Below are 27,769 nucleotides of genomic sequence, written 5' to 3'. Positions count from 1 at the left end.
GGAGATGGCGTTTATAAGTGGTCCATGTTTCACAAGCATACAGTCAGGTTGGTAGTACAACAGCTATGTAAACAAGCATTTTGAGTTCAGCTCTATACATTTGAGTCTCAGTGCCAACAACACTTCCCTGTCCGACTGACGGGTGTCAATCACCCCAGCAGTACCAAGTTTTATTGCAGATTGCTTGCTTAGAGCAACAAATCCATATGAACTACTTGCAGTTTAGAAACTGACTGGGAAACACACCAAAAAGGGTGGGTGAACAAAATATTAAAGTGAATGCATAGACACCCACAAGCAAATTACTGTGATATAACCGCTCTACGAAAACAAATCAGAACAAATGCTCAATAAATACTGGATATTGTCTAATGACCACATAAGTTATGTGAAAGTTAATCAGGATGGATGCTGAATAAACAGGCTGTCTGGAAGCGGCTGCAAAGGCTCCACCCTCTCACCTTAGTGTGGCCAAACTTGTACTGGTTGTGGTCGATATCTAAGGAGCCCAAGAGCTTCTCTGCTCCCTTCCGGCTGTCGATGAACTGGCCCTCGGGGATGGCAGCTGGGTTCAGGATACGGTACCTGGTGGGGAGGGAAATATTCTGTTAGATTCCCCTGCCAAAGCTGTAAGATTTTTCTGAGGGGAAGAAAGTACAGGGGCGTAAAACCAGGACGGCATATTTCTTAATTGACCTGTAGGCCTATTTTCAATTTGGGTCAGTGAACGATTAATGATTTATTTATTTTTTGAACCATTGTTGCTGTTAATTTATATATCACTTAGTGCCAAAATAGCCTTCTAAGCAGTTTACAAGTATAAAGGCCAATGGCACAAACAATAAATAAGCACCCATAATGAAAACGCAAAATAAAGCAGTCCCATTAAAGCACGTTGTAATTTGCTATTCTTCTTAAATATTACTTATAATATTTGGCTATATGGCTAGGGGCACAGAAGCAAGTCCCTGGGATTTACATATAAGCTAAACAAACTATAGTTTAGGGCCCCACTCTTTTGGGGGCCCCCAAAAAAATTAAAGGGGGAAAAAACTTACATACAACAACAGTTTGTGTTGTGTAGGCTCCTATGATGTAAGTCATGGACCCCACCTGCTAGCCTGCTCCCTAAAATATCACTGGTTTGCTCATTTCTATATAGAGGGTGCCTACATTCTGCATGGACTGGTTGCATGGCCACATGTAGCATGCAGCTGCAGACTGGAGTGCAGCACAGTTGAATGTAGGTCAAGCTGTTGTACCTGTTATCTAACTACAAGCACTTTAAAGAGTGCTTGTAGACTGATGATCAGGCAGCATAGACTAAGGGTAGGAGTCTTATGCCTACTGATTGATTTCATATATTCAACACAAAAAACAGCGGCAATTTGTTGTTGACAAAGGACAGCTGGACATATATAAAGGGCCCCATTACCTTCAGCAGCTGAGGGCCCCATCAAACCTAAATCCGGCCCTGCTCAGGAGGCCGTTCTAGTCCTAAGCAAACGCCAGAATTCTAGATTGCAATTCCATCTCCTCCAAAACCTTTTAAAGAATCATCGGACTGAGCAGAGCTACCATGCTGGTGTGTAAATACGACTCGTGCTCCAGATATTTTTACTGGCTAATTAATTGCACATTGCTGTCCGTTGTCCGCCATCAATGACCAGGCCGTTTCATGACCTCCAAAGAGAGCCATTTGCCCTCACGAGAACAGTACTGTTATGAAAGGCATTTTTCAATGGCGAATGGCGGGGAAGGTAGCAAATGTTACAGGTTGTGACAGGCACAGAGCAGGGAAGGGCCACGCTCCACCCAGCATGACCCCGAAAGCAGATTCACCTTTGCCTGAAGTCCCCATAAAGGATCCGGTTGGGGAATCCCTTCCGGCAGATCCGGATCCCCTCCAGGACTCCGTTACAGCGGAGCTGGTGCATGACCAGAGCGTTATCCATCACTCCTGGCGAAGGGGGAGAGAGAGCGGAGGTATCAGCCGCGTTAGAAATGGGCCTCCTCTGTGCCCTTCATTTGGCTGGGGTCCCATCCAAGCTTAGTTTATGTCGCCACACATCCCATAGTGTCTCTCTAAAACAAGGGTGGGAAGTCTCAGGTCCAGGGGCCACACCCTACACCGTTTTGCAACCTCCTTGAGTATCTTTGCCTGGATGGAATGTGTCATTAATGCCTCTTGCTCGCCTGGTTGGATGAGAGAGAGGTGTGTGCGTGTGTTGAAACTAGCCGGCTGTAATGTAAAGGTAAAGGGACCCCTGACAGTTAAGTCCAGTCGCAAACGACTCTGGGGTTGTGGCGCTCATCTCGCTTTATTGGCCGAGGGAGCCGGCGTACAGCTTCCGGGTCATGTGGCCAGCATGACTAAGCCGCTTCTGGCGAACCAGAGCAGCGCACGGAAACGCCATTTACCTTCCCGCCGGAGCGGTACCTATTTATCTACTTGCACTTTGACGTGCTTTCGAAATGCTAGGTTGGTAGCAGGGACTGAGCAACGGGAGCTCACCCCGTATAGGGGATTCGAACCGCCGACCTTCTGATCTGCAAGCCCTAGGCTCTGTGGGTTAGACCACAGCGCCACCCGCGTCCCAATTTGCACCCATTGCTCTACCCTCTTTTTCTTTTGCCCCCACCCACAACTCCATCCCAGAAGGTTGCCCAGGATGGAATGTGGTCTCCAGGCAGAAAAAGGACTCCACACTCCTGCTCCAGAACTGCAGAGCCAGAAGTCTGTAGAGAATGAGACTCTTAACCTCAGGGACGTGGGTTCGAGCCTAGCGTTGGGCAAAAGATTCCTGCATTGTGGGGGTTGGACACCCTTGGGGGTCGCTTCCAATCCACAATTGTATGGTTCTAGAGATCCCGGGCAATGCACTGGGAGAGGAATCTCCCATACACATAATAAGTGATGTTTCTATTGCTCTGTGTGGCTCCTGTCCCGTTCCATTTGCCGCTAAAGGTAAAGGTACCCCTGCCCGTACGGGCCAGTCTTGCCAGACTCTAGGGTTGTGCGCTCATCTCACTCTAGAGGCCGGGAGCCAGCGCTGTCCGCAGACACTTCCGGGTCACGTGGCCAGCGTGACAAGCTGCATCTGGCGAGCCAGCACAGCACACGGAAACGCCGTTTAGCTTCCCGCTAGTAAGCGGTCCCTATTTATCTACTTGCACGCAGGGGTGCTTTCGAACTGCTAGGTTGGCAGGCGCTGGGACCAAACAACGGGAGCGCACCCCGCCACGGGGATTCAAACTGCCGACCATGCGATCGGCAAGTCCTAGGCGCTGAGGTTTTACCCACAGCGCCACCTAGAGATCCCGGGCAATGCATTGGGAGAGGAACCTCCCATACACTTAAGAAGTGATGTTTCTATTGCTCTGTGTGGCTCCTGTCCCGTTCCATTTGCTGCTAGAGTTGTGCTAAATATGCCAATAGAGGCAGATTCCCTCCCTGTCTTTTGCACCACCGTTCCTTTGGTTGGTACGCATTTCAGGTAATCACCGCTGGGGGAACGTGAAACCGTAGACACGTCCCTGTCTGTGAGTTAGCTGCCCAAGAGCCTCCCCAAACCAGCACAACCAGCACCTCCCAGTGCGGTCCACCAGCCCTGTCCCTGTCCCATTACCAGGGGCCTTCCGTTCATTGGGGATGAGGCACCTCACAAAGTGAGGGTGGGTTGTTTTCAGGTTGGCCATCAGCTTGTTGAGGTTCTCCTGCCAGAGAAAGAGAGAAGGAGAGGGAGAGAGGGAAGAAGATGGAGGGGAGATAAAGAGGGAGGGGAAAGGAGAGGGGGACAGAGGAGGGAGAGAGGGAGAGGCAGAAATGGGAGAGAGAGGGTGGGAGGGAAGAGAAGGAAGAGAAGAAGAGGTGAGGGAAGACAGAAAAGGTGAGGGAAGAAGAGGCAGGGAAAGGGGGAAGACGAAAGGAGAGAAGGAGGAAAAGAGAGGGAGGAATGTGTGTCAATACTTATTTAGTTTCCAGCAATGTCTTCTTTGCTCCCCCTTGCTTGACTTTAAAAAAAAAAAATCAAACAAGCACCCCCCCTCCCATCTTTTTCGTGGGGTGGCCTTTGGTTTCCTACCCGATGAACTGCGGAAACAGTCTGGAAAGATGATCCTTTCTTCTTCGATCCTTTTCCCTTCCCTCCATCTCCACCTGAGGACAGAAGCGCAGAGAGTGAAGGCTTTGAAAACTCAGGCAAGCCTCCCTCATCAAAGGGATGAGCAAATCAGGTCAATTTTGGTTTCTTTCAGTTTCTCTTCTTCTTTTTCAGTCTTAAATTCAGTTCTCCTGCACTGGTCTCCTTCCCAATGATTGTCACTGAAATCTCTCCTGTCATTGAAATCTCTCTAACTAACCACTACACTGCACTGCTCTCATTTCCTGCAGTGCCACTTGCTTCCTTCATTGTCTTTTATTTTATTTATTTAGTTATTGAACTGTTATACAGCTCTATACCCGGAGGTCTCAGGGCAGTTCACGGAATAAAACCAAAATATAAAACCACAAAATACATAATGAAAATAAAACCAACAACCCAATACCCCCCCCACAAAAAACACACCTTTTAAAAAGGCATAGGATGTCAATCAAATCAACCAAAGAAACATTTTGGCCTGGCACCTAAAGATTTATAATGAAGGCGCCCGGCGAACTTCCTTGGGGAGAGCATTCCACAGATGGGGAGCCACTGCAGAGAAGGCCCCGTTCTCGTGTTGCCACCCTCCGGACCTCCCTAGGAGGCACACGAAGAAAGGCCTCAGAAGATGATCTCAGGGTCTGGCTAGGCTCATATGGAAAGAGGCGGTCCTTGAGGTATTGAGGTCCTGAGCCATTTAAGACTTTATTGGTCTAAACCAGCACTTTGAATTGGGCCCAGAAACTACCGTATTTGTTAGCCAGTGCAGCCGGACCAGGATCAGTATAATATGCTCAAACCGTCTCGCTCCAGTGAGCAACCTGGCCGCTGAATTCTGCACTAGCTGAAGTTTCTGAACTGTCTTCAGAGGCAGCCCTACATATAACGCATTGCAGTTATCTAACGTTGAGGTTACCAGAGTATAGACAACAGTAGTTAGGCTGTCCCTGTCCAGATAGGGGCGTAGCTGGGTCACCAGCCGAAGCTGATGAAAGGCACTCTGGGCATGTAGCATCATGCCAAACTAGGACTGGTAGAAATTCAGTTCAGGGTAGATTTTAACGTGAACCTCCCTCATCCGTGCTTTCTGAAACAATGCACAAACTGAAACGCAGACAGTTTTTAAATTTGCACTTATCGACATTATGTGATGCAGCTCTCCGGTGTGATGACACACACAAAAATGTGTATACTGGGGTGAGCCGTGCACTGTGCAGAGATATGCACATATGAGGGGAAAAGAACACATTGCTTTAGTGGAAATTGCTTGTGTTTAAATACTTTTTTGGAAGCCGCCCAGAGTGGCTGGGGAATCGCAGTCAAATGGGCAGCGTATACAAATTAAAATGATCATGTTTTTGTCAGGCAAAACTAAATACAGTGGTACCTCGGGTTACAGACGCTTCAGGTTACAGACGCTTCAGGTTACAGACTCTGCTAACCCAGAAACAGTACCTCAGGTTAAGAACTTTACTTCAGGATAAGAACAGAAATTGTGTGGTGGCAGCGCGGTGGCAGCAGCGGGAGGCCCCATTAGCTAAAGTGGTGCTTCAGGTTAAGAACAGTTTCAGGTTAAGAACGGACCTCTGGAACGAATTAAGTTCTTAACCCGAGGTACCACCGTACTGAAAATGTGCATTGCTGGGAGAAATTTGCTTTGAATACTGACAAATTTCCATGAGGCTTTTCTTCTAAATAAAAAAAAAGATAAATTGCAAACTGAAGTAGAAACGTAGGGAGGTGGACTTAAGGTTGGAAAAAATGAGAAGAAACAGAAAGAACCCAAAGCTAATAGATTCATCCGCCCCCTAATATGGAGCGTTTTGGGAAATTAAAATGGCAGCCACGCACGCCACCCCCCGGAGTGCCCTGATGCCAGGGCAACTGCCCAAGGATCCTGAGTGCTGGGCCTGGTTTCCTCCTTTCCTCCTTCTCCCTCTCTCCTCCTCGCCCATCAATCTCACCAGCCTCCAAGCTGGCGTAGCTGGAGAAAAGTGTAGCAAGGAGCTTGAGGGACGACTTCTGGTAGAGCCCCACCACCGTCTCGTTGAGGGGGTCCTTGTTCTTCTGCAGCCAGCCAAGGATGTTGTAGTCGACGGTGCCGGCGTAATGGATGAGGGAGAAATGGGCCTCTGGCTTGCCCTTGGTGTTGCGCGGCTTCCCAAAGTTGTTCGACTTGCCCAGGTGGTTGTCGTACAGCTTGGCCTTGAAGGTCATGTCAGAGGCTTTTGGGAACATGCATTCCTCCTCCAAGATGGACATGATGCCCAGCGGCTGCACGGAAAGAGGGGGAAAATAGAGTCAAAGCAGCAAGTCAGGGAGACCCGGCTAACCATGGTTTCCTGTTGCATCCGAACTGGGAAACTATAGCAAATCGTTCCCTAACAAGCCAGAAAATGAGGCCATGGTTTAAAGTTGTTTGGAAGCCGTTAGCCGTAGTGAAATCAGACGAAACCACAGAAGGAATCGGAAGGATGGATGAAAAACCCAGAAATGGTTGAATCCATCTCTCCAAAAGTGTACGGAAAAGTGAATTTATTTTAGCAAGGTGCAACAAGGGTGCTAATGGCCAATCCCCTTGTATTCAGGGTTGTGTTACACAGTGGTAAGGGGCAAAGCAAATCCAGTAACTGGCATTGGGTGAAAAAGAAGGATTACTTGCCTTTAAAACAAACAAACAAGTTTCTAGCCCTTAACGTGGCAGGATTCTAGGCTGGGCTTCCACAATCACATCTCAGCTTAATAAATGGAGAGGTGCGTGAGCTTCATACAACCTCACTTTCTCCCACCCCTTTCATGCAAACAAGGCAGGGAGCCACAGTTAACTGTGGATTCCTGCTACCTCTGAACCAGGAACGATGCTTAATGGCTTCCTAGCACCTTAACATCATAGCCTCATAGTCTGGCAAATTGGGAAGCCAGTGATAAACCCTTCCCCTCCCTCCTGTTTCCCTGATCTCAGTGTGCAGGCGTGATTCCATCCCTCAGAGAGCACCTCATAACCACACCTTCTCGATGAGGTCGATACAGGCCTGGAGGTCCATGCCGAAGTCGATGAAGACCCAGTCGATCCCTTCTTTCTTGTACTCTTCCTGCTCCAGCACAAACATGTGGTGGTTGAAGAACTGCTGCAACTTCTCGTTGGTGAAGTTGATGCAGAGCTGCTCAAAGCTGTTGAACTGGGAAGAGAGACGGGGGAAAGGAAATCAAGGACTCAAGCAATTTGAAAAACCAGTCTGTCCAGGGTTGAAAGCCCACTCTGCTATGATGATGATGATAATAATAATAATGATGATGATAATAATAATAATAATAATAATAATAATAATAATAATAATAATATTTATTTATACCCCGCTGAACTAGCTGGGTTTCTCCAGCCAGTCTGGGCAACTCCCAACAGAATAATAATAATAATAATAATAATAATAATAATAATAATAATATTTATTTATACCCCGCTGATCTAGCTGGGTTTCTCCAGCCAGTCTGGGCAACTCCCAACAGAATAATAATAATAATAATAATAATAATAATAATAATAATATTTATTTATACCCCGCTGATCTAGCTGGGTTTCTCCAGCCAGTCTGGGCAACTCCCAACAGAATAATAATAATAATAATAATAATAATTATTTATACCCCGCTGATCTAGCTGGGTTTCTCCAGCCAGTCTGGGCAACTCCCAACAGAATAATAATAATAATAATAATAATAATAATAATAAAGCAATAAAACATGAAACATGAAAAACTTCCCTAAACAGGGCTGCCTTCAGATGTCTTCTAAAAGTCAGATAGTTATTTATTTCCTTGACATCTGCTTGACATCTCCACAGGGCGGGCGCTACTACCGAGAAGGCCCTCTGCCTGGTTCCCTATAACCTCACTTTTCGCAGGGAGGGAACCATCAGAAGGCCCTCGGCGCTGGATCTCAGTGTCCGGGCTGAATGATGGGGGTGGAGACGCTCCTTCAGGTATACTGGGGCCAAGGCCATTTAGGGCTTCAAAGGTCAGCAGCAAAACTCTGAATTGTGCTCGGAAGCGTACTATGAGGCTGACTGGGTGACCCTGGGCAAATCACAAACCCTTAGCCTAACCTAGCCAAGCTGAGGAGGGATGAGCAGCTCAGAAAACAAGTCACACTTGGAAAGAAACAAATCATGACAGGCTTGCGGTCTGCTGAACAATAGGAAGAGGTAGGAGATATCTACCTAAGGACAATGATCCTATCTTGCGGCACCCACCGCAATGTACTCACGTCAAAGATCTCGAATCCTGCGATGTCCAGCACCCCGATGAAATACTGCCGGGGTTGTTTGGTCTCCAATGAGTTGTTGATCCTGACCACCATCCAGCTGAACATTTTTTCATACACAGACTTAGCCAGGGCCCCAATGGAGTAGTACACCTGAGCGGAAGAGCCAGGGGAGGAAGGAAAGGAAAAGTGAGCAACACTTCGGGGAAAGCAATCTGAGCCCCTGTGCCTGGTGGTGCCCTCCAGATTTTTTTGGACTCAGCTCCTATCAGCCCCAGCTGGCATGCTTGGAGTTGCAGAAAAATAAATCAAGAGCGCAGAGACAGGTGCAGAGCAGGCCTCAGCACCAGATCCTGCACAAGCATGGCAGGGCCTGATGTCCTGGCCAAGTAGAGTAAGCGAATGGAGCCTAGTCTTCTGATGGTAAATTGTTCAAAGTGATTTTTAGCACTGTGTTTTTACGGTGTTGTAAGCTGCCCTAGAGGGACACGGGTGGCGCTGTGGGTTAAACCACAGAGCCTAGGGCTTGCGGATCAGAAGGTCGGCGGTTCGAATCCCCGCAATGGGGTGAGTTCCTATTGCTCAGTCCCTGCTCCTGCCAACCTAGCAGTTCGAAAGCACGTCAAAGTGCAAGTAGATCAATAGGTACCGCTCCGGCGGGAAGGTCAACGGCGTTTCCGTGCGCTGCTCTGGTTCGCCAGAAGCGGCTTAGTCATGCTGGCCACATGACCCGGAAGCTGTACGCCGACTCCCTCGGCCAATAAAGCGAGATGAGCGCCGCAACCCCAGAGTCGGTCATGACTGGACCTAATGGTCAGGGGTCCCTTTACTTTTTTAAGCTGCCCTAGGACCTCATGGCGAATGGCAGAGAAGACTCCAGCATCGTGACTGTGGCTCGTGTTTCGTTAGCCCTCAGATGGAAAACGAGTAAAGTCACAACTAAAGAAGAATGGCAACTTAAACTGATGGAATATGTGGAACTTGCGGACCTAACACATAGAATAGGAGAACATACATTTAAAGAAGACTGGGAAATGTTTATTGACTATACGGAGGGAAACTGTGTTTATTTGAAAACGTGGGCAACATTAAGATAAATTCAGCAGCGTAAATAAGTTTTGAGGGACGTAATAATGGAATACTGAATGGTTTAGTTTATATAAAATATGCAGGGATTTATGCTATGCAAAATGAACCATGGAAAGAGAAGAAGAAGGGAAGTCATTAGTATTTTAAGGTTGTTTAAATGAATATTCTAAAATGTAAAAACAGAAAATTTAATAAAAATCATAGGGAAAAAAGATATAATCTTCAGCAGCATCAAGTTATACGGGCTCTGAGTAAGGAGTCCTGCTGCCTTCATGTGAGCACCTCTCTCTTTATCTTTCAAAGGCGAGTCCCCAGCCCCCCAAAACCACAGCATTTTTTTAAATGCCCCAGGAAAGCAGGACTTCAAAGAAGAAGGCAGACTGTCCGCTCATTCCTTGACCAGTGGTTCTCAAAGGGAGAGGATGGCAAGGACCATCAAAGAAACATATAAACATTTTCAGCGTAGTGTAGTATCAAAATATTTCTTCTTATCTGCAGAGTATGGATAGATATCTTTTCAAAACCAAGCACTGCTAGGAGTCATTTATTTTCTGTTTTCCAATGTACAGTGGTACCTCAGGTTATATACGCTTCAGGTTACAGACTCTGCTAACCCAGAAATAGTGCTTCAGGTTAAGAACTTTGCTTCAGGATAAGAACAGAAATCGTGCGGCGACAGCGGGAGGCCCCATTAGCTAAAGTGGTACCTCAGGTTAAGAACAGTTTCAGGTTAAGTACGGACCTCCGGAACGAATTAAGTACTTAACCTGAGGTACCACTGTACTGTATTTAAAGGTAAAGGTACCCCTGCCCGTACGGGCCAGTCGTGACAGACTCTAGGGTTGTGCGCCCATCTCACTCAAGAGGCCGGGGGCCAGTGCTGTCCGCAGACACTTCCGGGTCACGTGGCCAGCGTGACAAGCTGCATCTGGTGAGCCAGCGCAGCACACGGAAACGCCGTTTACCTTCCCGCTGGTAAGCGGTCCCTATTTATCTACTTGCACCCGGGGGTGCTTTCGAACTGCTAGGTTGGCAGGCGCTGGGACCGAACGACGGGAGCACACCCCGCCGCGGGGATTCGAACCGCCGACCATGTGATCGACAAGTCCTAGGCGCTGAGGTTTTACCCACAGCGCCACCCGCGTCCCTCGTACTGTATTTATCAATTAGAAAATTGGTGAGGCACAGGGAAATTTTTATTCCAAAACTGTGACCCAGAGGGGAAAAAATGTTTGTGAATCACTGCCCTAGACCAAATGACTCCTCAGGTCAAGAGTTCCTTTGGTGACCTCTGTTTTAATCCCCACACCAGCCAATTTTAGGCACCTCATACCCCATTTCGTGACTTTGCTGCATGACCTGACTGCAAGCAAGACTGATCCCTGCCATGGTGGCTGATGATGATGAACTTGTGCATAAGGGATTTTATTTGCAGCCTCTGAACTGTTTGTTCTGTTAGTTTCAGCTGTCGAACTCAGGGCGGAGCGGATCGTCTGGGTGACAGGTGCACCCTGAACAGAGCCTGGCACCCCCCAAACCCCACGCCCCAGGCAGTCATCTGGGTCACCTGCCCCTAAATCCAACCAGGCTCATTCCAGCTAAGCGGTTTGGGTTTTTTTTATAAAGGTTTCGATCCCTCCTTTTTTTAGAAGGGTTTCTATCCTTTATTATGACAACAACAATTCAACAACCCTGGGCCTAACATTACATTTCTATTCATGATTAATTAGAAGTTGGTTCTCCCCGTTTCCACAACAGTTTGTGATGTTATTGTTTGTTAAAATTGTTTGTTTGTTTTTAAAAAGTTCTCGTGGGAATTCATCTGCATTTTAGTGCTCCAATCTCCTAATACAGTGGTACCTCGGGTTACATACACTTCAGGTTACATAAGCTTCAGGTTACACACTCCGCTAACCCAGAAATAGTGCTTCAGGTTAAGAACTTTGCTTCAGGATAAGAACAGAAATCGGGCCCCAGTGGCACAGCAGCAGGAGGAGGCCCCATTAGCTAAAGTGGTGCTTCAGGTTAAGAACAGTTTCAGGTTAAGAACAGACCTCCGGAACGAATTAAGTACTTAACCAGAGGTAACACTGTATAAACATTTTTGGGATGCAACCTTGTTCAAAACACTCACGGCTGCAAAGCAACTTTCTCTAACGTAATGCATGCCGATGTGTTATTTTCCCTAATATATGTACATTAATTGTGATGGGATGTGGGAACCGCATTGCAAGATTTGGAGAAGTGCAAATTTCAAAGGATGGCTGTGTTTCGGTTCACGCATTAAATTTCATGCTTAAATTTCATGTTACAGAAAGTGCAAATTGCCTAAGTTTGCCTTTAAATGGACACTGGGTCAAATTTCTCCCCATCTCCAGCCTGAACTGATGCGAATAATGAGGCCAGCACCATCAACGCCAGCAGCTGCATCCATGTCAAGCTTGCCAAACTGTAAATACCCTATAATGGTGTTTTTCAACCTTGGACCCCCAGATGTTTCAGGACTACAACTCCCATCATCCCCTGATGTTGTAGGACTACAAGTACCATCATCCCCTGCTAGCTTAGCCAATAGTCAGGGCTGATGGCAGCTGTAGTGTTGCAACACCTGGGAACCCAAGGCTGAAGAAAAATGGCCTACCACACCCTCTGGAACCTGAGGCCCCGCTGCAGCGCGGCCTGCAAAAAGAGATCCTCACCTGTTGGACATTTTGCCCCTTGGTGACATATTCGTTGCCGACCTTCACCCTCGGGTGGCACAGACCCTTGAGGAGGTCGGCTGAGTTCAGGCCCATCAGGTAGGCAGATTTATCTGCATCTGGGGAGGAAAGGAAATATGTATGGTAGATACTGCGGGTGGGATCCTATATTTTCTACTCCTGCAACTTATTTTTTAAGGGTTGAAGGCGTCTGTCCATTTCAGCTTTGCTACGTTTCTCCTTTCTTCAATCTTAAGGTCAGTTCCCCACCTCAATCTGCAATTTTATTTTATTTTTTAAAGCAAGCCCTCACCAACAAATTTCTCCTGGTACTACACACACGATGGTAGGTCATTTTGCCTAATATTTGAACCTCTGCAAAGCAAGTCCCCCTAATTTAATGCATATTCCCCCCCCATACATACATTTTAATATAAACACCATCCTAGTACAGTGGTATCTCAGGTTACATACGCTTCAGGTTACATACGCTTCAGGTTACAGACTCCGCTAGCCCAGAAATAGTGCTTCAGGTTAAGAACTTTGCTTCAGGATGAGAAAAGAAATTGGGCTCCGGCGGCACGGCAGCAGCAGGAGGCCCCATTAGCTAAAGTGGTGCTTCAGGTTAAGAACAGTTTCAGGTTAAGAACGGACCTCCGGAACGAATTAAGTACTTAACCTGAGGTACCACTGTATATGTATTCTTCGTGCACATGACTTGGCTGGAGAACTACAAAATTCAGAGAAGTGCTCATTTCTGAGGACGGCTGTGCTTTGGTTGATGTATTTTTCGGAAAGCGCGAATCACACAGGTCCAACTTCAAATGCGCACCAAACCCCTTTTCTCCTCTGCCCCTTCCTGCCCCTTCTCTGCTTCTTTCCCCTTCCGCAAATCCCTCTCCCGCTTCTCCCTGACATTCCCCTTCATCCGACAGATCTCTCCCGCCCTTTGCAAACCACACACCTTCGGTCCCATCGGCCTCAGCCTGCTCCTCCCGCTGTTTCTGCTTAAATTTCATGTTGCCATAGTGCATGATGGCGCCTGTAAGCTTGTAAACCCCGACTTTCTCCTCTGGGGTGAAACCCAGGACATCAAAGGCACTCTGTGTATATATTGGAAGGGGGGAGAAAGAAAGAAAGAAAGAAAGAAAGAAAGAAAGAAAGAAAGAAAGAAAGAAAGAAAATGTCACAGAGGACGCTTCTCAAATTGGCACCATTCACTTTTGACACGCACCTCCGCTGCATTTCCTGCACTCCAGGAGCTGCCAGCAGGTGGTGCTGTTCCAGTTCTGTAGCTACAAGATAGCTCTCCCTTATGGAATACAGTGGTACCTCGGGTTACATACGCTTCAGGTTACATAGGCTTCAGGTTACAGACTCCGCTAACCCAGAAATAGTACCTCAGGTTAAGAACTTTGCTTCAGGATGAGAACAGAAATCGTGCAGCAGCGGTGCAGCAGAAGCAGGAGGCCCCATTTGCTAAAGTGGTGCTTCAGGTTAAGAACAGTTTCAGGTTAAGAACGGACCTCCGGAACGAATTAAGTACTTAACCCGAGGTACCACTGTATGCAGAAATGGAGAAACTTACCAGAAGAGTAAGAAATTAAGATAACAAACTTTTTATAAAAGGATGGAAATGGTTTAATGAGTATTGACAGATAAATTGTAAACAGGTAAGAACATTGGCAGGGTTATTGTAATAACCTGCAGTTTTATAAGAGTATATATTTAAAGTAGATGAAGAAATGAGCAAATTAAGTTCATTTGGATATGCAGAAGAGATTGAAAACAAATTTAAGGAACCGCAGAAAGAAGGAGAAGGAAGTCAAGCTTTGAAATCTTAAAATGATTGTAAAATTAGTGAAATGTCTAAACCTGAAAAGCATTTTAAAAATACAAGATAGCTCTACCCAGGGATTGCTACACCCAGGATTTTGGTCATCTTTTTCAATATGGCGCCCTGTGCAAGCCCAAATTTTGGCACCCCTAAATGGATCTTCTTAACACATGGGAAATGGCTGACGTCCCTTCCCCTCCCTGTGTTTATGCAAAGAGACTCACGTCTGTCGCCATCAGCTCGTCTGAGTCGTCGATGGAGGCCACAGTCACCTCTCCTTGGGAGATGTAGCTGTAGTCGTAGGGGTTGTTTGTGACCAGAAGCAGGTCTTTTTTGGGGAAGAAACAGGGGAATGAAGAGGTGGGTTAATAGCAGACTGTGTTCAGGGCATGACTCCCCAGAAACCATCGGCTCAAAGAACGATTTGGTCACAATGCAGATATTTCATTTAAACTTATTGTAGATTTATAGTTAGACTTGTTATCGCCTGGTTTCGGAAAGACTTGCATCCTTATCAATCTGGCTTAGCAGAGCTTGGTAACTGGCCCTAACGGGGAAACTGACCAACAAAATACAGCGTAGCTGAAGGACAAAGGAGACAGCGTGGTTTGGTGGTTAGAGCAGTGTTTCTCAAACCTGGGTCTCCAGCTGTTTTCAGACTACAATTCCCATCGTCCTTGACCACTGGCTAGCAAGGGATGGTGGGCTTTGTAGTCCAAAAACAGCTGATGATCCGAGTTTGGGAAACGCTGAGTTAGAATGTCAGACCAGAACCTGGGAGAGAGCAGGGTTCAAATTCCCTCTTGGCCATTAAGCTCACTGGGTGACTTCGGGCCGCTTGATGCCCCTCCGCCTAACCTACCTCGCAGGGTTGTTGTGAGAATAAAATAGAGAGGAAGAAGAAAACCATGAGCTCCTCAGAGGAAAGATGGGATAGAAATGTAATAAATAAATAATTTTACAACTGACCGGTACTGTTCTGTGGATGAGGTAAGAATAGCAATCCTGAATTTCCACGGACATCAAGATTATCACCCCACACTTTTCAATTCATTTCCCTTTCCTATACAGTGGTACCTCGGGTTACATACACTTCAGGTTACAGACTCCGCTAACCCAGAAATAGTACCTTGGGTTAAGAACTTTGCTTTAGGATGAGAACAGAAATCGTGCTCTGGTGACGCGGCAGCAGCAGGAGGCCCCATTAGTTAAAGTGGTGCTTCAGATTAAGAACAGTTTCAGGTTAAGAACGGACCTCCGGAACGAATTAAGTACTTAACCCGAGGTACCACTGTACTGCAGAAAGTTCGCTTGCTTCACTAGGCTGGCAGAGCCCTTTATTCGGCTTGATTACTGCAATGCGCTGTTTGTGGGGCTGCCCTTGTATATAGTCTAGAAGCTGCCGCTAATGCAGAATGCAGTGGCCATACAGTTCACGGGAGCAGGCTGCTGGCAACACACTACACTTCTGCTGAGAGATGGGTTGCCAGTTTGCTACTGAATCAAGTGCAAGGTTCTTGCGTTAATTCACAAAACCCTAAACACCTCGGGACCAAATTCCCTTTAGGACCGTATGGTCCCTTGCGTTCTGCCTCGATCACTGAGATCCTCCGACGGGGCATTTCTGGTGGTTCCCCCATGCCCCAAAGGCTTGGTCAGCCTTCACTAGGGACCAAGCCTTGAGTGCAGCAGGACCTGGCCGGTGGAACTCCTTGCCACTAAAGGTTCGGCAGGAATCACCCTGGCCTTCTTTTAGGCATCCCTGAAAAGCGATGTTGTTTAGACAGGCCTTTGAATCGTAAACCTTCTTTTAACTACCCGTAATCAGCATTTATTTGATGTTTCTACTGATGTTTTTAAGAATATTTTTATTTATGCTATTGTAAATTTGTTTATGGGATACTGCCTTGCTGTATTTTTTTTTTTTATGACAGAGCAGTCTATAAAATATAAAATAACAATAAATAAATGTGCAAACCTAAAGTCTAGTATGCACATGAATCCCTCTAGAGGCAACTTGATTCGATTACCCACTGGGAACTTTGGTGTATACTCTCCCCGCTTATGGAGAAACACAAAACCCAAATACTCACCCAGAAGCTCTGGCTTCTTGTTGGACAGGATCTGGTAGAATATATGGTAGTTTCTCTCAGCTTTGAGCTGGAAAATCACCCGGGACTTTTCCAGGAGATCTGAGAGAGAAGGGGCAGGGGTCTGTGTGAAAACTGAATTGATGCAAGCTGTGTAAAATCTAGAACAGCCACTTACACCTTGCCAAAAAACAACAACACGAAAAACACATAGTTGCACAGGATTGGCATGTATTAATTTATATGCCTAGATGCAAATTTAGATATCACTACTACATATAAGTATTTATTTATTTGCAGCAACTATTGCTTATCTTTTTAGGCTCTCACAGAGCAGCGTACAAAATCAGTTCTAAGACACTCCTTGCCCTCAGGGATAGCAAATGGGGAAGAGGGGAAATATCAGTTTTTTAATGGATGAAACAGGTTAGTTTCTTTTAGAGTTTGTAGAGATGGTTTCATTGCATTAGAGTTTGTTGAATTGATATTACTGTTATCAGAGCTTGTGTTTCTGTTTCATTCTGTTTTTACTGTGTACACCCCTCCAATGGCTTTACACCGTGAAGTTTGCTGTAAATTTGTTTTAATAATAACAACTGCTACTCTTTCTTAACTGGAATATGTATGGCGGGATAAGGAATTTGAAGAGGGAGGCAGGAGTTGCCAAGCTTTTAGGACCAGTGGAATTTTTGGGGAAGTGCAGTGGGTGCCAGTCACAAGATGGCTGCCGTGGGGTGTGTGGCATAGCACAAGATGGCTGCCGTGGAGTGTGTGGCATAGCACAAGATGGCTGCTGTGGGGTGTGTGGCAGAGTACAAGATGGCTGCCATGGTGTGTGTGGCATAACACAAGATGGCTGCCATGGAGTGTGTGGCATAGCACAAGATGGCTGCCGTGGGGTGTGTGGCATAGCACAAGACGGCTGCCGTGGGGTGTGTGGCATAGCACAAGATGGCTGCTGTGGTGTGTGTGACATAGCACAAGATGGCTGCTGCAGAGTGTGTGGCATAACACAAGACGGCTGCCATACAGTGTGTGGCTTAGTAAAAGACAGCTGCCATGGGGTGTGTGGCATAGTACAAGATGGCTGCTGTGGGGGTGTGAGGCATGACACAAGATGGCTGCTGTGGGGTGTGTGGCATAGCACAAGATGGCTGCCGTGGGGTGTGTGGCATAATACAAGATGGCTGCTGCGGGGTGTGTGGCATAGCACAAGATGGCTGCCGTGGGGTGTGTGGCATAACACAAGATGGCTGCCGTGGAGTGTGTGGCATAGCACAAGATGGCTGCCACAGGGGACAGAAACACAGCTGGACGCACAGATCGGACAGACCGATCAAACTTCCCTTCGCAGTCTGACTTACAGGTTTCTATGTCGGCTGATGCCAACTTTCCCGTTGCCCCGAAGTGGATTCGGATGAATTTACCCTAGACAGAAAAAGGAGGGCATGACTGTATGAGAGCGCTGGACTCTGATAAGGAAGTCTTGGGTTCAAATCCTTCTCTAAGCTGTGAAGTTCATGGGTGGCTTCAGGTAAGGCAGCAGCTACCTCTACGCGCTGCCAAGCCTACCTCGCAGGGGTGTTAGGCAACAATGCCGTTCTGAAGTGTTTTGAGGGAGAACGTGAGAAACAGAACAACAGCAATGTTTCATTGCAATTCGGGTTGCTTTGCATGCAGAAGGTCACAGGTTTGATCCTGGCACCCGCAGATTGGGCTGGGGCTGTCCAACCCTGGAATGCTGCTGCCAGTCAGTGTGGACAATACTAAGCTAGATGGGAGTCCTGGTCTGACTCAGCTTCCTAGGTGCCCAAGGGCATAGGCTGATATACAGGACGCATACCACGCAAGCGCCCTGGAAAAACCGGGACATCCTTTTCCCCCTCGTGAGAGCATGCCAGCCATTTTGGGTGTTATGATCTCGTACGATTTCATGCCAACATCTCACCCTGAAAAAAACACTTTTCTTGGCCTGGCGGTTTTGCACTGCACCATTTTGATGCACATTTTTGACGGCTTGTGAGAGCACAGCCCTTCAAAAAAGCATGCATTTGGGGCTCTGTGATTTCACGTGGGGTCTTGTGAGGGGGCATGGATGAGAAAACGCGTAACTCAGTTGTGGGATTCAACATGGAGGGCAGGCAGGGCTTCGATATTTGGGGGTCTTCCATACACCTCTCTAACCATCCAGATTCACTCACAAATCGGGATGAGTTGTCGTTCCGCAAGGTCTTGGCATTGCCGAAGGCCTCCAGGGCAGGGTTGGCCTGGATGATTTGATCTTCCAGCGTCCCCTGAAAAAGCAGAGTGAACGGTTAGGGCAGCTTAAATCCACCCCCTCGACACATCTTCAGATCCCACGGCATGCTCTGTGGGGCACTGCTGTGGGGAAATTCAGAGCATGACAGGGTCCGCTGTGGGGAATTTTTTTTTTTGGCTGCAGGGGTTGCCATGTTGGATTAAACACAAGACTGCATTTGCACTGCATGGTTAGGGCACTACGACGCCCGCTTTGAACAGTCATGGCTTCCCCCAAACAGTGGCGTAGCATGGGTTGTCAGCACCCGGGGCAAGGCAAGTAATTTGCGCCCCCTACCCCGTGGATTTTAGCAGGGGCAGAGAGCTGCGAGTGCGAGCGCACCCCCCCCAGGTGTTGCGCCCGGTGCGGCCGGCCCCCTCTGCACCCCCCACGCTACGCCACTGCCCCCAAAGCATTCTGGGAGCTGCCTCTCTTTGCTGAGAGTTGTTAGGAGACTCCCATTCCCCCCACAGAGGTACAATCCCTCTGCCCAATCCCTCTGCCCAGAGAATTGCGAGGGAAATGGGGTGGGGTGGGGGGTCCCCTAAGAACTCTCAGCACCATGAATAAGCCGCAGCTCCCAGAATTCTTTGGCGGGAAGCCATGACGGCTCAAAGCAGTACGAGACCTCCTAGTGGTGCAGCAATAAAACCACTGGCACATTCGCAAAGCTAAGCAGGGTCTGATATGGTTTCCAGTTGGATGGGAGACGGCGTGTTGAGATTCCTGCAAAAGGAGTTGAACTAGACAGCACTTGGGGTCACTCTGTGATTGAAATGTACGGTGTTAATGGGGCCTTAGCCAGCTATGCCAAGGGCCTAATTCTCCCTGGGGTGGGAAACCTGCGTCTGGGCTGCACGAATTCCCAGAATTGCAGATTCCCACGAAAGAAAGCTAGCATGTCAGAAACCAGAGTTTCTTCACATCCATGCCTTCGTTTCAAGCAACTCTCAGGGAAACTGAGTTCTCTAAAGGGCAACACTGAGACTAAGAAGGAGGAAGCTGCTTCCTGAGCTGGATATGCGAAGGGAGACATTTGGGGGCAGGCTGAGGTCGGTGAGGCAGTACCACCCCAATGGACCAGCCACGGCTGAGCACTCTTTGAGAGTCACGGCTTTCCCCAAAGAATCCTGGGAACTATAGTTTAAAAGAGCGCCTCCCCAGTATCAACCATCTTGGACCTTACAATCAGCTGGTGAGGCCTTGTTGGTGGCTCAACCCGCATGACAGTGACAGGGCCTTTTCGGTGGTGGCTCCCTGTTTGTGGAATGCGTTCCCTGTGCCTTTCTTCCTCGTTACAGGCTTTCAAGAGGAATTTAAGAGTATTACTCGGCTGGAAGAGGAGGCGGGAGGCCTTTGTGCAGGAGGGAAAGGCCTGCGCTTCGCACACGATCACGATCACTCGTGGGTACCTTGTTGGTGTTGGCGGCATCCTTCTTGCGGTCGCCGATGGCAGCGATGCTGGCAAAGTACTGGATCACCCGTTTGGTGTTCACCGTCTTCCCTGCACCGGATTCTCCGCTGGAATGAGGACAGAATACGACGGTGAGGCAGCCGGGCAGAGGGGAAGCCTGCAAATGCTTATGCAGTCAGAAAATACTTTGGATTTTCACAACATGACAAATGGGGAGAAGGGGGTCATTTTGAGGCACTCACGTGATGAGGACAGACTGGTTTTCTCGGTCTGGAAGGAAAGAGAGAATGTAAGAATTGCCATGCTGGTTGAGATTGAGGACCAATGTCTCTGGCATTGAGCAACTAACCAGAAGATGCTCAGAAATATTCACATGCAAGGTAAGGTGCTGAAAGCCCCCCCCCCCCTTTTACCCTTAATATCAGGTGGTCAAAGATAGAGTCCTTCGGAACATGGAAGTTCTATTGTTCGGTGTCTTCACTAAACAGGCTATGGGTTCCCCCAGTTCTCCAATTATTTATTTAAAAATGGCACTTATACCTTGTAGCATCATGGAATGCAGTGAATTTGAGCATATTATGAGTTGCATTGAGGAGATTTTAGACTAGCTTTTCACCGCCCAGATGTTTTGGGCTACAATTCCCCGGAGCAGATTAGCCAGGAGGGTTCTGGGAGAACCGTATCCCTGCTGCCACACAAAATAAAACCCCCACACAAGGGCAACAAATCCTTTTGTACCCGTCAACATGTATTGGTACGCGTTGTCGGAGATGGAGAAGATGTGGGGAGGGGCTTCGCTTCGCTTCTTGCCCCTGTAGGCAGCGACCACCTCTGCGTTGTAGACCGGCAGCCATTTGTAAGGGTTAACAGTCACACAGAAGAGGCCGGAGTATGTCTGGGGAGGAGAAAGGATGAGGGAACAAAAAGCTGAGAGGGACACACCAAGATAGAATAAAATGTGAGCTTCATACCCTCCAACATTTATCCGATGAAAATAGGGACATCCCATTCCATCATTATAATTTTACTATTTATGCCCTAAATATCTTACTGGGTTGCCTCCAGCCACTCCAGGCAACTTCCAGAACATAAAAACATAATAAAACATTAAACATAAAAAACCCTTCCCTATACAGGATGAAAGCTGTCAACTTTTCCCTTTTCTTGCGAGGAGTCCTATTCGGAATAAGAGAATTTCCCTTAAAAAAAGGGAAACGTTGACAGCTATCTACAGGGTTGTCTTTAGATGGCTCTGGGGTCAGATAGCTCCATACCCTCCAACGTTTCTCCAATGAAAATAGGGGAATCCTAAGGAAAAGTGGGGCATTCCAGCATGAAATCAGAAACCGGCTTCTCTAAATCAGGGACGTCCCTGGAAAATAGGGACACTGGAAAAAAATTGAAGATCTAGCAAAGAAACCATAGTTGACCAAAGGGGGCTACGATTCCCATCAGCCCCAGTCAGTAGCTAGACTACAAATCCCATCAGCACCAAGACAATCACCGTCACGAGATGGCTGTGCTGGCTGGTGCTGATGGGAGTTCTAGTCCAAAACTTTTGAAGGGCATCCGGTTGGGGAAAGTAGATGGTGGGGAGCCCTCCCGCCGGACTTACATAGATCATCCAGGCGGCGTAGCGCTCCTTCAGATTGTAGAGGACGGCCGCTTCGTGCAGGAAGGTCAACATGGCCATGTCTTCAATCTTGTCGAACTTGGGCGGGTTCTGCTGGTGGACGTCCGCCTCCTTCACTGTCACCGTCTGGGGGTTTTTTAGCAGAAACCATCATCCGGATCCCACAATCAAAAACCCTGACCCGCCAATTCCCATCGGACCTTTAAGCCTCCCACTTCCGCTTTTGGGTCCTGGACTTTGACAGACGCAAAAGCCACAGCCCTATTTCCGCTGTCCTCTTCGAACATTGCGAGTTCGTTGGCTTTACACTATCCTGCTCTCCTCAAAAATCATAAAAACGTGAGAAAAGCCTGCCGGATCAGGGCCGAAAGCCCATTTCCTCCAGCATCCTGTTCTCACGGTGGCCAACCATATGCCCACGGGATACCCACAAGCGGCACCTGAGCGCACTGTCTCCCCTCCTGCCATTTCCAGCAACTGGTACTCATTCCTGCCTCTGACCGCAGAGGCTGAAAATAGCCATGGTTAGCTTTGTCCTCCACAAACTGGTCCACAACCCGCTTTTAAAGCCAGCCAGATGGGCAACCCTCACTGCCTCTTGTGGCAATGAGTTCCGCACTTTAACGATGCGCTGCGGAAAGAAGCACATTCTTTCCCCTTGCCCCAAATCTTCCAATATTCGGCTTCGCTGCAGATGAGCGTCCTCACAAACATTAACCCCTCCTTGGCCCATTGCCCCCCCCCCCCGGAGCTTTCTTGTCAATGCTCTTCACCGTTCGAGCCCCAAGGATTCTCATTCCATTAGGGGACGGGCTCTTGCTTTGCACCCGGACGGTTCCAGGAACCGCCTCTCCTGGTATGCCTCACAGAGGACCTTAAGGTCCATGAACAACCATAGTTTAGAGGTCCCGGGCCCTAAGGAAGTCAGACTATCCTCCACCAGGCCCAGGACCTTTTCAGTGATGGCTCCGACCTGGTGGAATGCTCTGTCCCATGAGACCAGGGCCCTTCAGCATTTAACCTTCCATTGGGCCTGTAAGACAGAGCTATTCTGCCTGGCCTTTAATTTGAATCCAGCCTGATCTTTTATTTCCATTCTCTTCCCTCCCCTTTTATGAAGATCACCCGCTCTGAGACCCCACAGCTAATTCTCCCCTGGCCTCCTCGCTGGCCCAAGTAGGACCAATTCAGCCAGCTAGCCTTAGGGAATATCTAATGTTTATTTCCCCTAAATTGATCTTTGAATTTTATTGTTATTCATGTTTTTATACTGTATTTTATGCTGCTTTTATAATTGTTTTAAATTTGTTGTTGGCCGCCCTGAGCCCGGTTTTTGAACCGGGAAGGGCGGGGTATAAATTAAAATTTATTATTATTATTATTATTATTATTATTATTATTATTAATTCCTGGTGCCTCCAGATACAGCTAAGTCCTGGACAGCCTCTGCCATTCAGTGTAGACAACACTGAACTAGGTGGACCAGTGGGTCCTTCCTCAGGACGAGGCAGATTCCTATGTCCCTGCCCACCTCTTTTGCAAAGTCCAGACCCTGCGTTGAAGGCGGTTGGGCTAGATGACCCTTAGGGTCCCTTCCTGCAATTCTGTGATTCTGTCCTCTGATTCTTTGCACCGCCCTTGCCACAGACCTTGCCGTTCTCGGTTTGCACGGTGACCATGCCTCCCTCGCGGCTCGTGACCTTGCCCTTGACAAACTCTTCCTTCTCGTCGGGCACGAAGCACTCCGTGCGGATGTCGAAGATCCGGGTCTGGGCCTCCAGGCGCTCCTTGTCCGATTTCCGGAGGTAGGGAGCCGCCGCCCCGAACTCGGCCATCACGGCGTCACCCATCCTGCGCGGCAGAAGAAGGCAGGGAGGGCATGAGAGAAGCAAGAGAAAGACTGCCATCCCCGGTACACAGCACCCCCTGTAACTTTCCAGCAAGGATGGGGAGCCTGTGACCTTCTTTGGGCTGTTGGACTCCGATTCCCATAAGTGCCAGCAACCAGCATGATGGGAGTTGTAGTCCAACAACTCGTGGAAGGTACTGCATCGTTTCTCAGTGGCCTGCTCATGGCTAGCAGTGGGAGAATCTGTCAGTTCCAGTTTCTCACAAGCTGTGGACACACCATATACAGTGGTACCTCGGGTTACATACGCTTCAGGTTACAGACGCTTCAGGTTACAGACTCCGCTAACCCAGAAATAGTACCTCGGGTTAAGAACTTTGCTTCAGGATGAGAACAGAAATCGTGCTCCGGCGGCGTGGCAGCAGCAGGAGGCCCCATTAGCTAAAGTGGTGCTTCAGGTTAAGAACAGTTTCAGGTTAAGTACGGACCACTCGAACGAATTAAGTACTTAACCCGAGGTACCACTGTATTTTAAGCGTGCAAACGCACACCTGAGACTCTTGGGAACTGTATTTTGTTACAGGAGTTGTAGTTCTGCAAGGGGTAAACTACAGTTCCCACGATTATCTGGGCTGGGGGGGAAATGTGCTTTTAATAATCATCATCATCATCATCATCATCATCATCATCATCATCATCTTTATTGCGGTCCAAAAACCCGTAACATAGACACAGAATAAAATGCAGATTCATATAGACAACCGCCTGGGAGAGGGAGACCGAGATGATATTTGTTTAGTCTTAAGTATGATGATCTTTGATACGTATGACTACCGAGAGAAACTTTGCCACGGCCACTGTGATATCATTAGACTTGTCGTCCAGAAGATATTTAGTATAGTAGGCTTCACATTTACCCGGCCGATTTGCCGGAAGGGGTTTGATGTGCTTTTAATGTACACAATCTCAGTTTCTATTTTTTTCAGCCTTAATCGCTGAATCTAGACATTTTTTAAAAAAAAGCTGTGAAAATGCTTTTTTAAAAAAACGTTTTAAAATACATACGGAATTCCCCATTAGCTCACCATTGCCATCTAGTGTCACACTTGTATAATGCATTTAAAACGTTATATCTGCAGCTGTATAGCTGAGTTGGCTCTCTGCATTTCCATATCAGTTTGCAGTGAAAACAAACAAAAAGTCCCCATGAAAGTTCATAAGCATTCTAAGGCGAATCTATCGTAATAGATGCCCGAATGAGCTTTCGCCTGATAAGACACATTTTTGCAGAGCAATTTCCCCCTATACAATTCATTTCATACAATTCAGTTCATATATGGGGAGACACGGGGGGGACGCGACAGAAAGGTTGAGACAAGGTCATCCTACCTGTTAGAGCTTTGGAGGAGGAAGATTGGAGTCTGAGAAAAGAAATAAAAAGAGTTGGTGGGGGAAGAACGAGTGTCAGGCTTGAGTCAGGAACCGGTCGCTGGCATCTTCTCTCTGAGCAGGTGCGAAAAGCAGCTGGAGCAGCTGCCTCTTAGGAAAGTCTGGGCCAAAAGGTTGGTGGGTGGAAGAGGAAGGGGTTGCAAAAACTCATAATAATAATAATAATAATAATAATAATAATAATAATAATAATTTTTTATTTATATCCCGCCCTCCCCAGCCAAAGCCGGGCTCAGGGCGGCTAACAACAATAAAATAATACAACATTCATAGCCTTATTGGGGAGGATAAATGCCTCCCATCTCCTTCTTCCATCCAAGAAACCCCCACATTTTTTCCCGCTCATAATAGTCACCCGCTCCTCCATCCAGCCTCTAACACAGGGGCCAGCAAACTTTTTCAGCAGGGGGCCGGTCCACTGTCCCTCAGACCTTGTGGGGGGCTGGACTATATTTTGAAGGGGAGGGGGGAAATGAACGAATTCCTATGCTCCACAAATAACCCAGAGATGCATTTTCTATAAAAGCACACATTCTACTCATGTAAAAACACGCTGATTCCTGGACCGTTTGCGGGCCGGATTTAGAAGGCGATTGGGCCGGATCTGGTCCCCGGGCCTTAGTTTGCCTACCCATGCTCTAACATCTTGCTTCTTCCCTGCTCCAACTGTGAGCCGTGGCTTCACTCGCCCCTCCCCATAAGCATACAGGGAACTGTAGTTCCTTACCCGTTCATCTACAACTCCTCCTCTAGCCCTCCTTTGTCGCCTTCCACAAAAATATTTTTCTTCTTTCTTCGATTTATGTCACACACCTCCTCTCGGGGGGACAGGACCCTCTTCTATCCCTAGGACTATCTTACTGCTCTGGACTGTGTACATTTAAAGCAGACACCCCACAAATAATTCTGTGAACTGTAGTTTCTTAAGGGGGCAGGGACCTGCAGCTCTGTGGTGGGTAAACTACAAAAAATGCTTTGGGTGGGAACATGCTTGAAATCTGCGTTAAATGTGTGGTGCGCACACAGCCCAAGTGTTAATTTCCAGTCCTCAGTGCTCTCGGAGCCCTCTCTTCACCTTCCTTTTCCTTCCCTCTTTACTACAAACTCTACTCGCCCCCCCCCATATTGTCTCCTTCTTCAGTCAATGATATATAAATACCTCCTCCCTCTCTGTTAACTCGCCTCTCCCCCTGCCCCCTTGTAGGTGGTAGCAAGCATCTTTCTTCAAAATCCCCGTCATCCACAAAGCTTTTCTTCACGCACCTCACCCTCGTAGGTGACCGATAGATTTTTCGCAAGCCCCCTTGGGGAGCTCCGGAGAAGAGACCTGTGAAACTCAAAAGCTTACTTCCACAAACCAGAACCTCCATCCTCGCAGTTTCTTTGCTCATCCCTGACTTCATTGCCCCTGCCGTACGCCTGGCCTACAGACACCAGACAGATGCACCCAGGTGTGTCTAAACCACACAGGTAAGTAGGCAGGTGTCTGTATGCCAGAGAGGTCACTGGCACTTCAGCAAATATGTAAGACACTTACAGATTATTGCTATCATTTTTTCAGGTAATAGATAAACTTGCTAAAGAAATAAACGTTGATCCCTACGAAAGCAAACATGGACCAACCCGTCTAGGGTCACAGCTATACTACAAATCTGAAGCTCCCAGCCCCATGGGTTCCCCTAAAGAATCATGGGAACTGTAGCTCACGCACCACAGAGCTGCAATTCCCAGCACCTGAAATAAACAGTTCTCAATAATCTTTGGGGGAACATGGTGCTTACATGACCTCAGCAGCAACAGAAACAGCATCTCAGCCCTCTTATTCCGGGTCCAGCTTGGAAGAAAATATTTGCAGCCGAAAGACATTTCCCTTCCTTCGCATCCTTTCCTGACCCACACGTCCGAGACCCCCAATTTATTTATTCCCTCCACTACGCCCACCCCACAAGCCCCACCGGACACCCCCAGACCAGAAATCTCTTACGCCAGGACACGGAGGTAACTCAGCCTGGAGTCCAGCAAGATCTGAGCCTTTGGACCAACCCCCATCCCTTTATATCCTCCTGTCCGAAATAGCATCACCCCCCAGCCCAGTCTTCCGCCCCCCCCCCACTCCCTGAAACAGGCCCGCCGCAGCTGTGAGTGACATGATGACAAGGATTCGGAGAGATGGCTCCGCGAAGGACCAGCCTGACCATGAATGGCACTCTTCTTCATCCCTTCAACTGTCCTCCCCCCTCCACAACCTCTCCTCTCTGCAGCCCCTGATTCCCAGAGGAGGGAGGCACATTCCTCAGGGGAGGGGGACACGAGTGCTGTCAGTGGCTGATAAGCGCCCGGGAAGTGAGCTGGAATGACAGCATGTTTCAGGTCTATGCAAGTGTATGAAGATGCTAGGCCAGGGAGGGAGACAATGCAATGATAAGGAGAAGACTTTGCCGATGGAGAGGAGAGTCTGAGACGCACAGAATTGGGCTCGGAAGGAAGGAATCACGTGCATATCTCTAAAACAAGGGGTTTTGGGGGGCACAAGTTCTGCTCGTGTTATCTATTTTTTTAAAAAAAGATAGGCATTTTTAAAAAATCAGAGCAGTTTGCAACAATTATCCATCGATGCCAAAACGTAAAAATTAGGAAAGCAGCTAACTATTATGGAAAGACGGTATTTTCAATTGCCTGCATAAGTTTCCAGCAGACCTTTAAAAACTGAAAAGGAAGGTGCTTGCTGAATGTCTACTGGTACAGCATTCCAGACCTCTGGGACGATGAAACTAAAGGCTGTACATTAATGTAGACCAGAGCTTTCCAAATTTTGCATGTTGCTGGCACACTTCTTAGATTTGCGCCATTTCGTGACACAGTAATTGAGTTCTGCATCGTTTTGCGACACAGTAATTGAGTTTTGCATCGTTTCGCGACACAGTACAGTGGTACCTCGGGTTAAATACTTAATTCGTTCTGGAGGTCCGTTCTTAGCCCGAAACTGTTCTTAACCTGAAGCGCCACTTT

At 47.8% G+C, this 27,769-nt stretch overlaps 1 protein-coding gene across 1 annotated transcript in view; it reads right to left on the bottom strand.

The window, feature by feature from the left end:
• The window catches only part of LOC114583613 (myosin-6), a 51,837-nt gene extending 25,006 nt beyond the window's left edge, over positions 1-26,831 (bottom strand). The window contains exons 1-20 of the mRNA XM_077916900.1: positions 26,745-26,831; positions 24,701-24,732; positions 23,112-23,313; positions 21,445-21,588; positions 20,568-20,724; positions 20,072-20,099; positions 19,828-19,936; positions 18,318-18,410; positions 17,481-17,544; positions 16,120-16,218; positions 14,251-14,354; positions 13,154-13,292; positions 12,190-12,308; positions 8,405-8,554; positions 7,151-7,321; positions 6,107-6,416; positions 4,086-4,159; positions 3,630-3,717; positions 1,843-1,960; positions 462-585 (exon numbers count right to left, since the gene is read on the bottom strand). Of these exons, the coding sequence (XP_077773026.1) occupies positions 462-585; positions 1,843-1,960; positions 3,630-3,717; positions 4,086-4,159; positions 6,107-6,416; positions 7,151-7,321; positions 8,405-8,554; positions 12,190-12,308; positions 13,154-13,292; positions 14,251-14,354; positions 16,120-16,218; positions 17,481-17,544; positions 18,318-18,410; positions 19,828-19,936; positions 20,072-20,099; positions 20,568-20,724; positions 21,445-21,588; positions 23,112-23,312 (2,292 nt within the window). The 5' untranslated portion in view covers position 23,313; positions 24,701-24,732; positions 26,745-26,831. The remainder of the gene's footprint in view (positions 1-461; positions 586-1,842; positions 1,961-3,629; positions 3,718-4,085; positions 4,160-6,106; positions 6,417-7,150; positions 7,322-8,404; positions 8,555-12,189; positions 12,309-13,153; positions 13,293-14,250; positions 14,355-16,119; positions 16,219-17,480; positions 17,545-18,317; positions 18,411-19,827; positions 19,937-20,071; positions 20,100-20,567; positions 20,725-21,444; positions 21,589-23,111; positions 23,314-24,700; positions 24,733-26,744) is intronic.
• Between the last annotated feature and the right edge of the window lie 938 nt (positions 26,832-27,769).

Source organism: Podarcis muralis, chromosome 13, assembly GCF_964188315.1.
Source record: "Podarcis muralis chromosome 13, rPodMur119.hap1.1, whole genome shotgun sequence".
Classification (NCBI taxonomy): domain Eukaryota; kingdom Metazoa; phylum Chordata; class Lepidosauria; order Squamata; family Lacertidae; genus Podarcis; species Podarcis muralis.
This window is presented reverse-complemented; position numbering and strand designations above follow the sequence as displayed.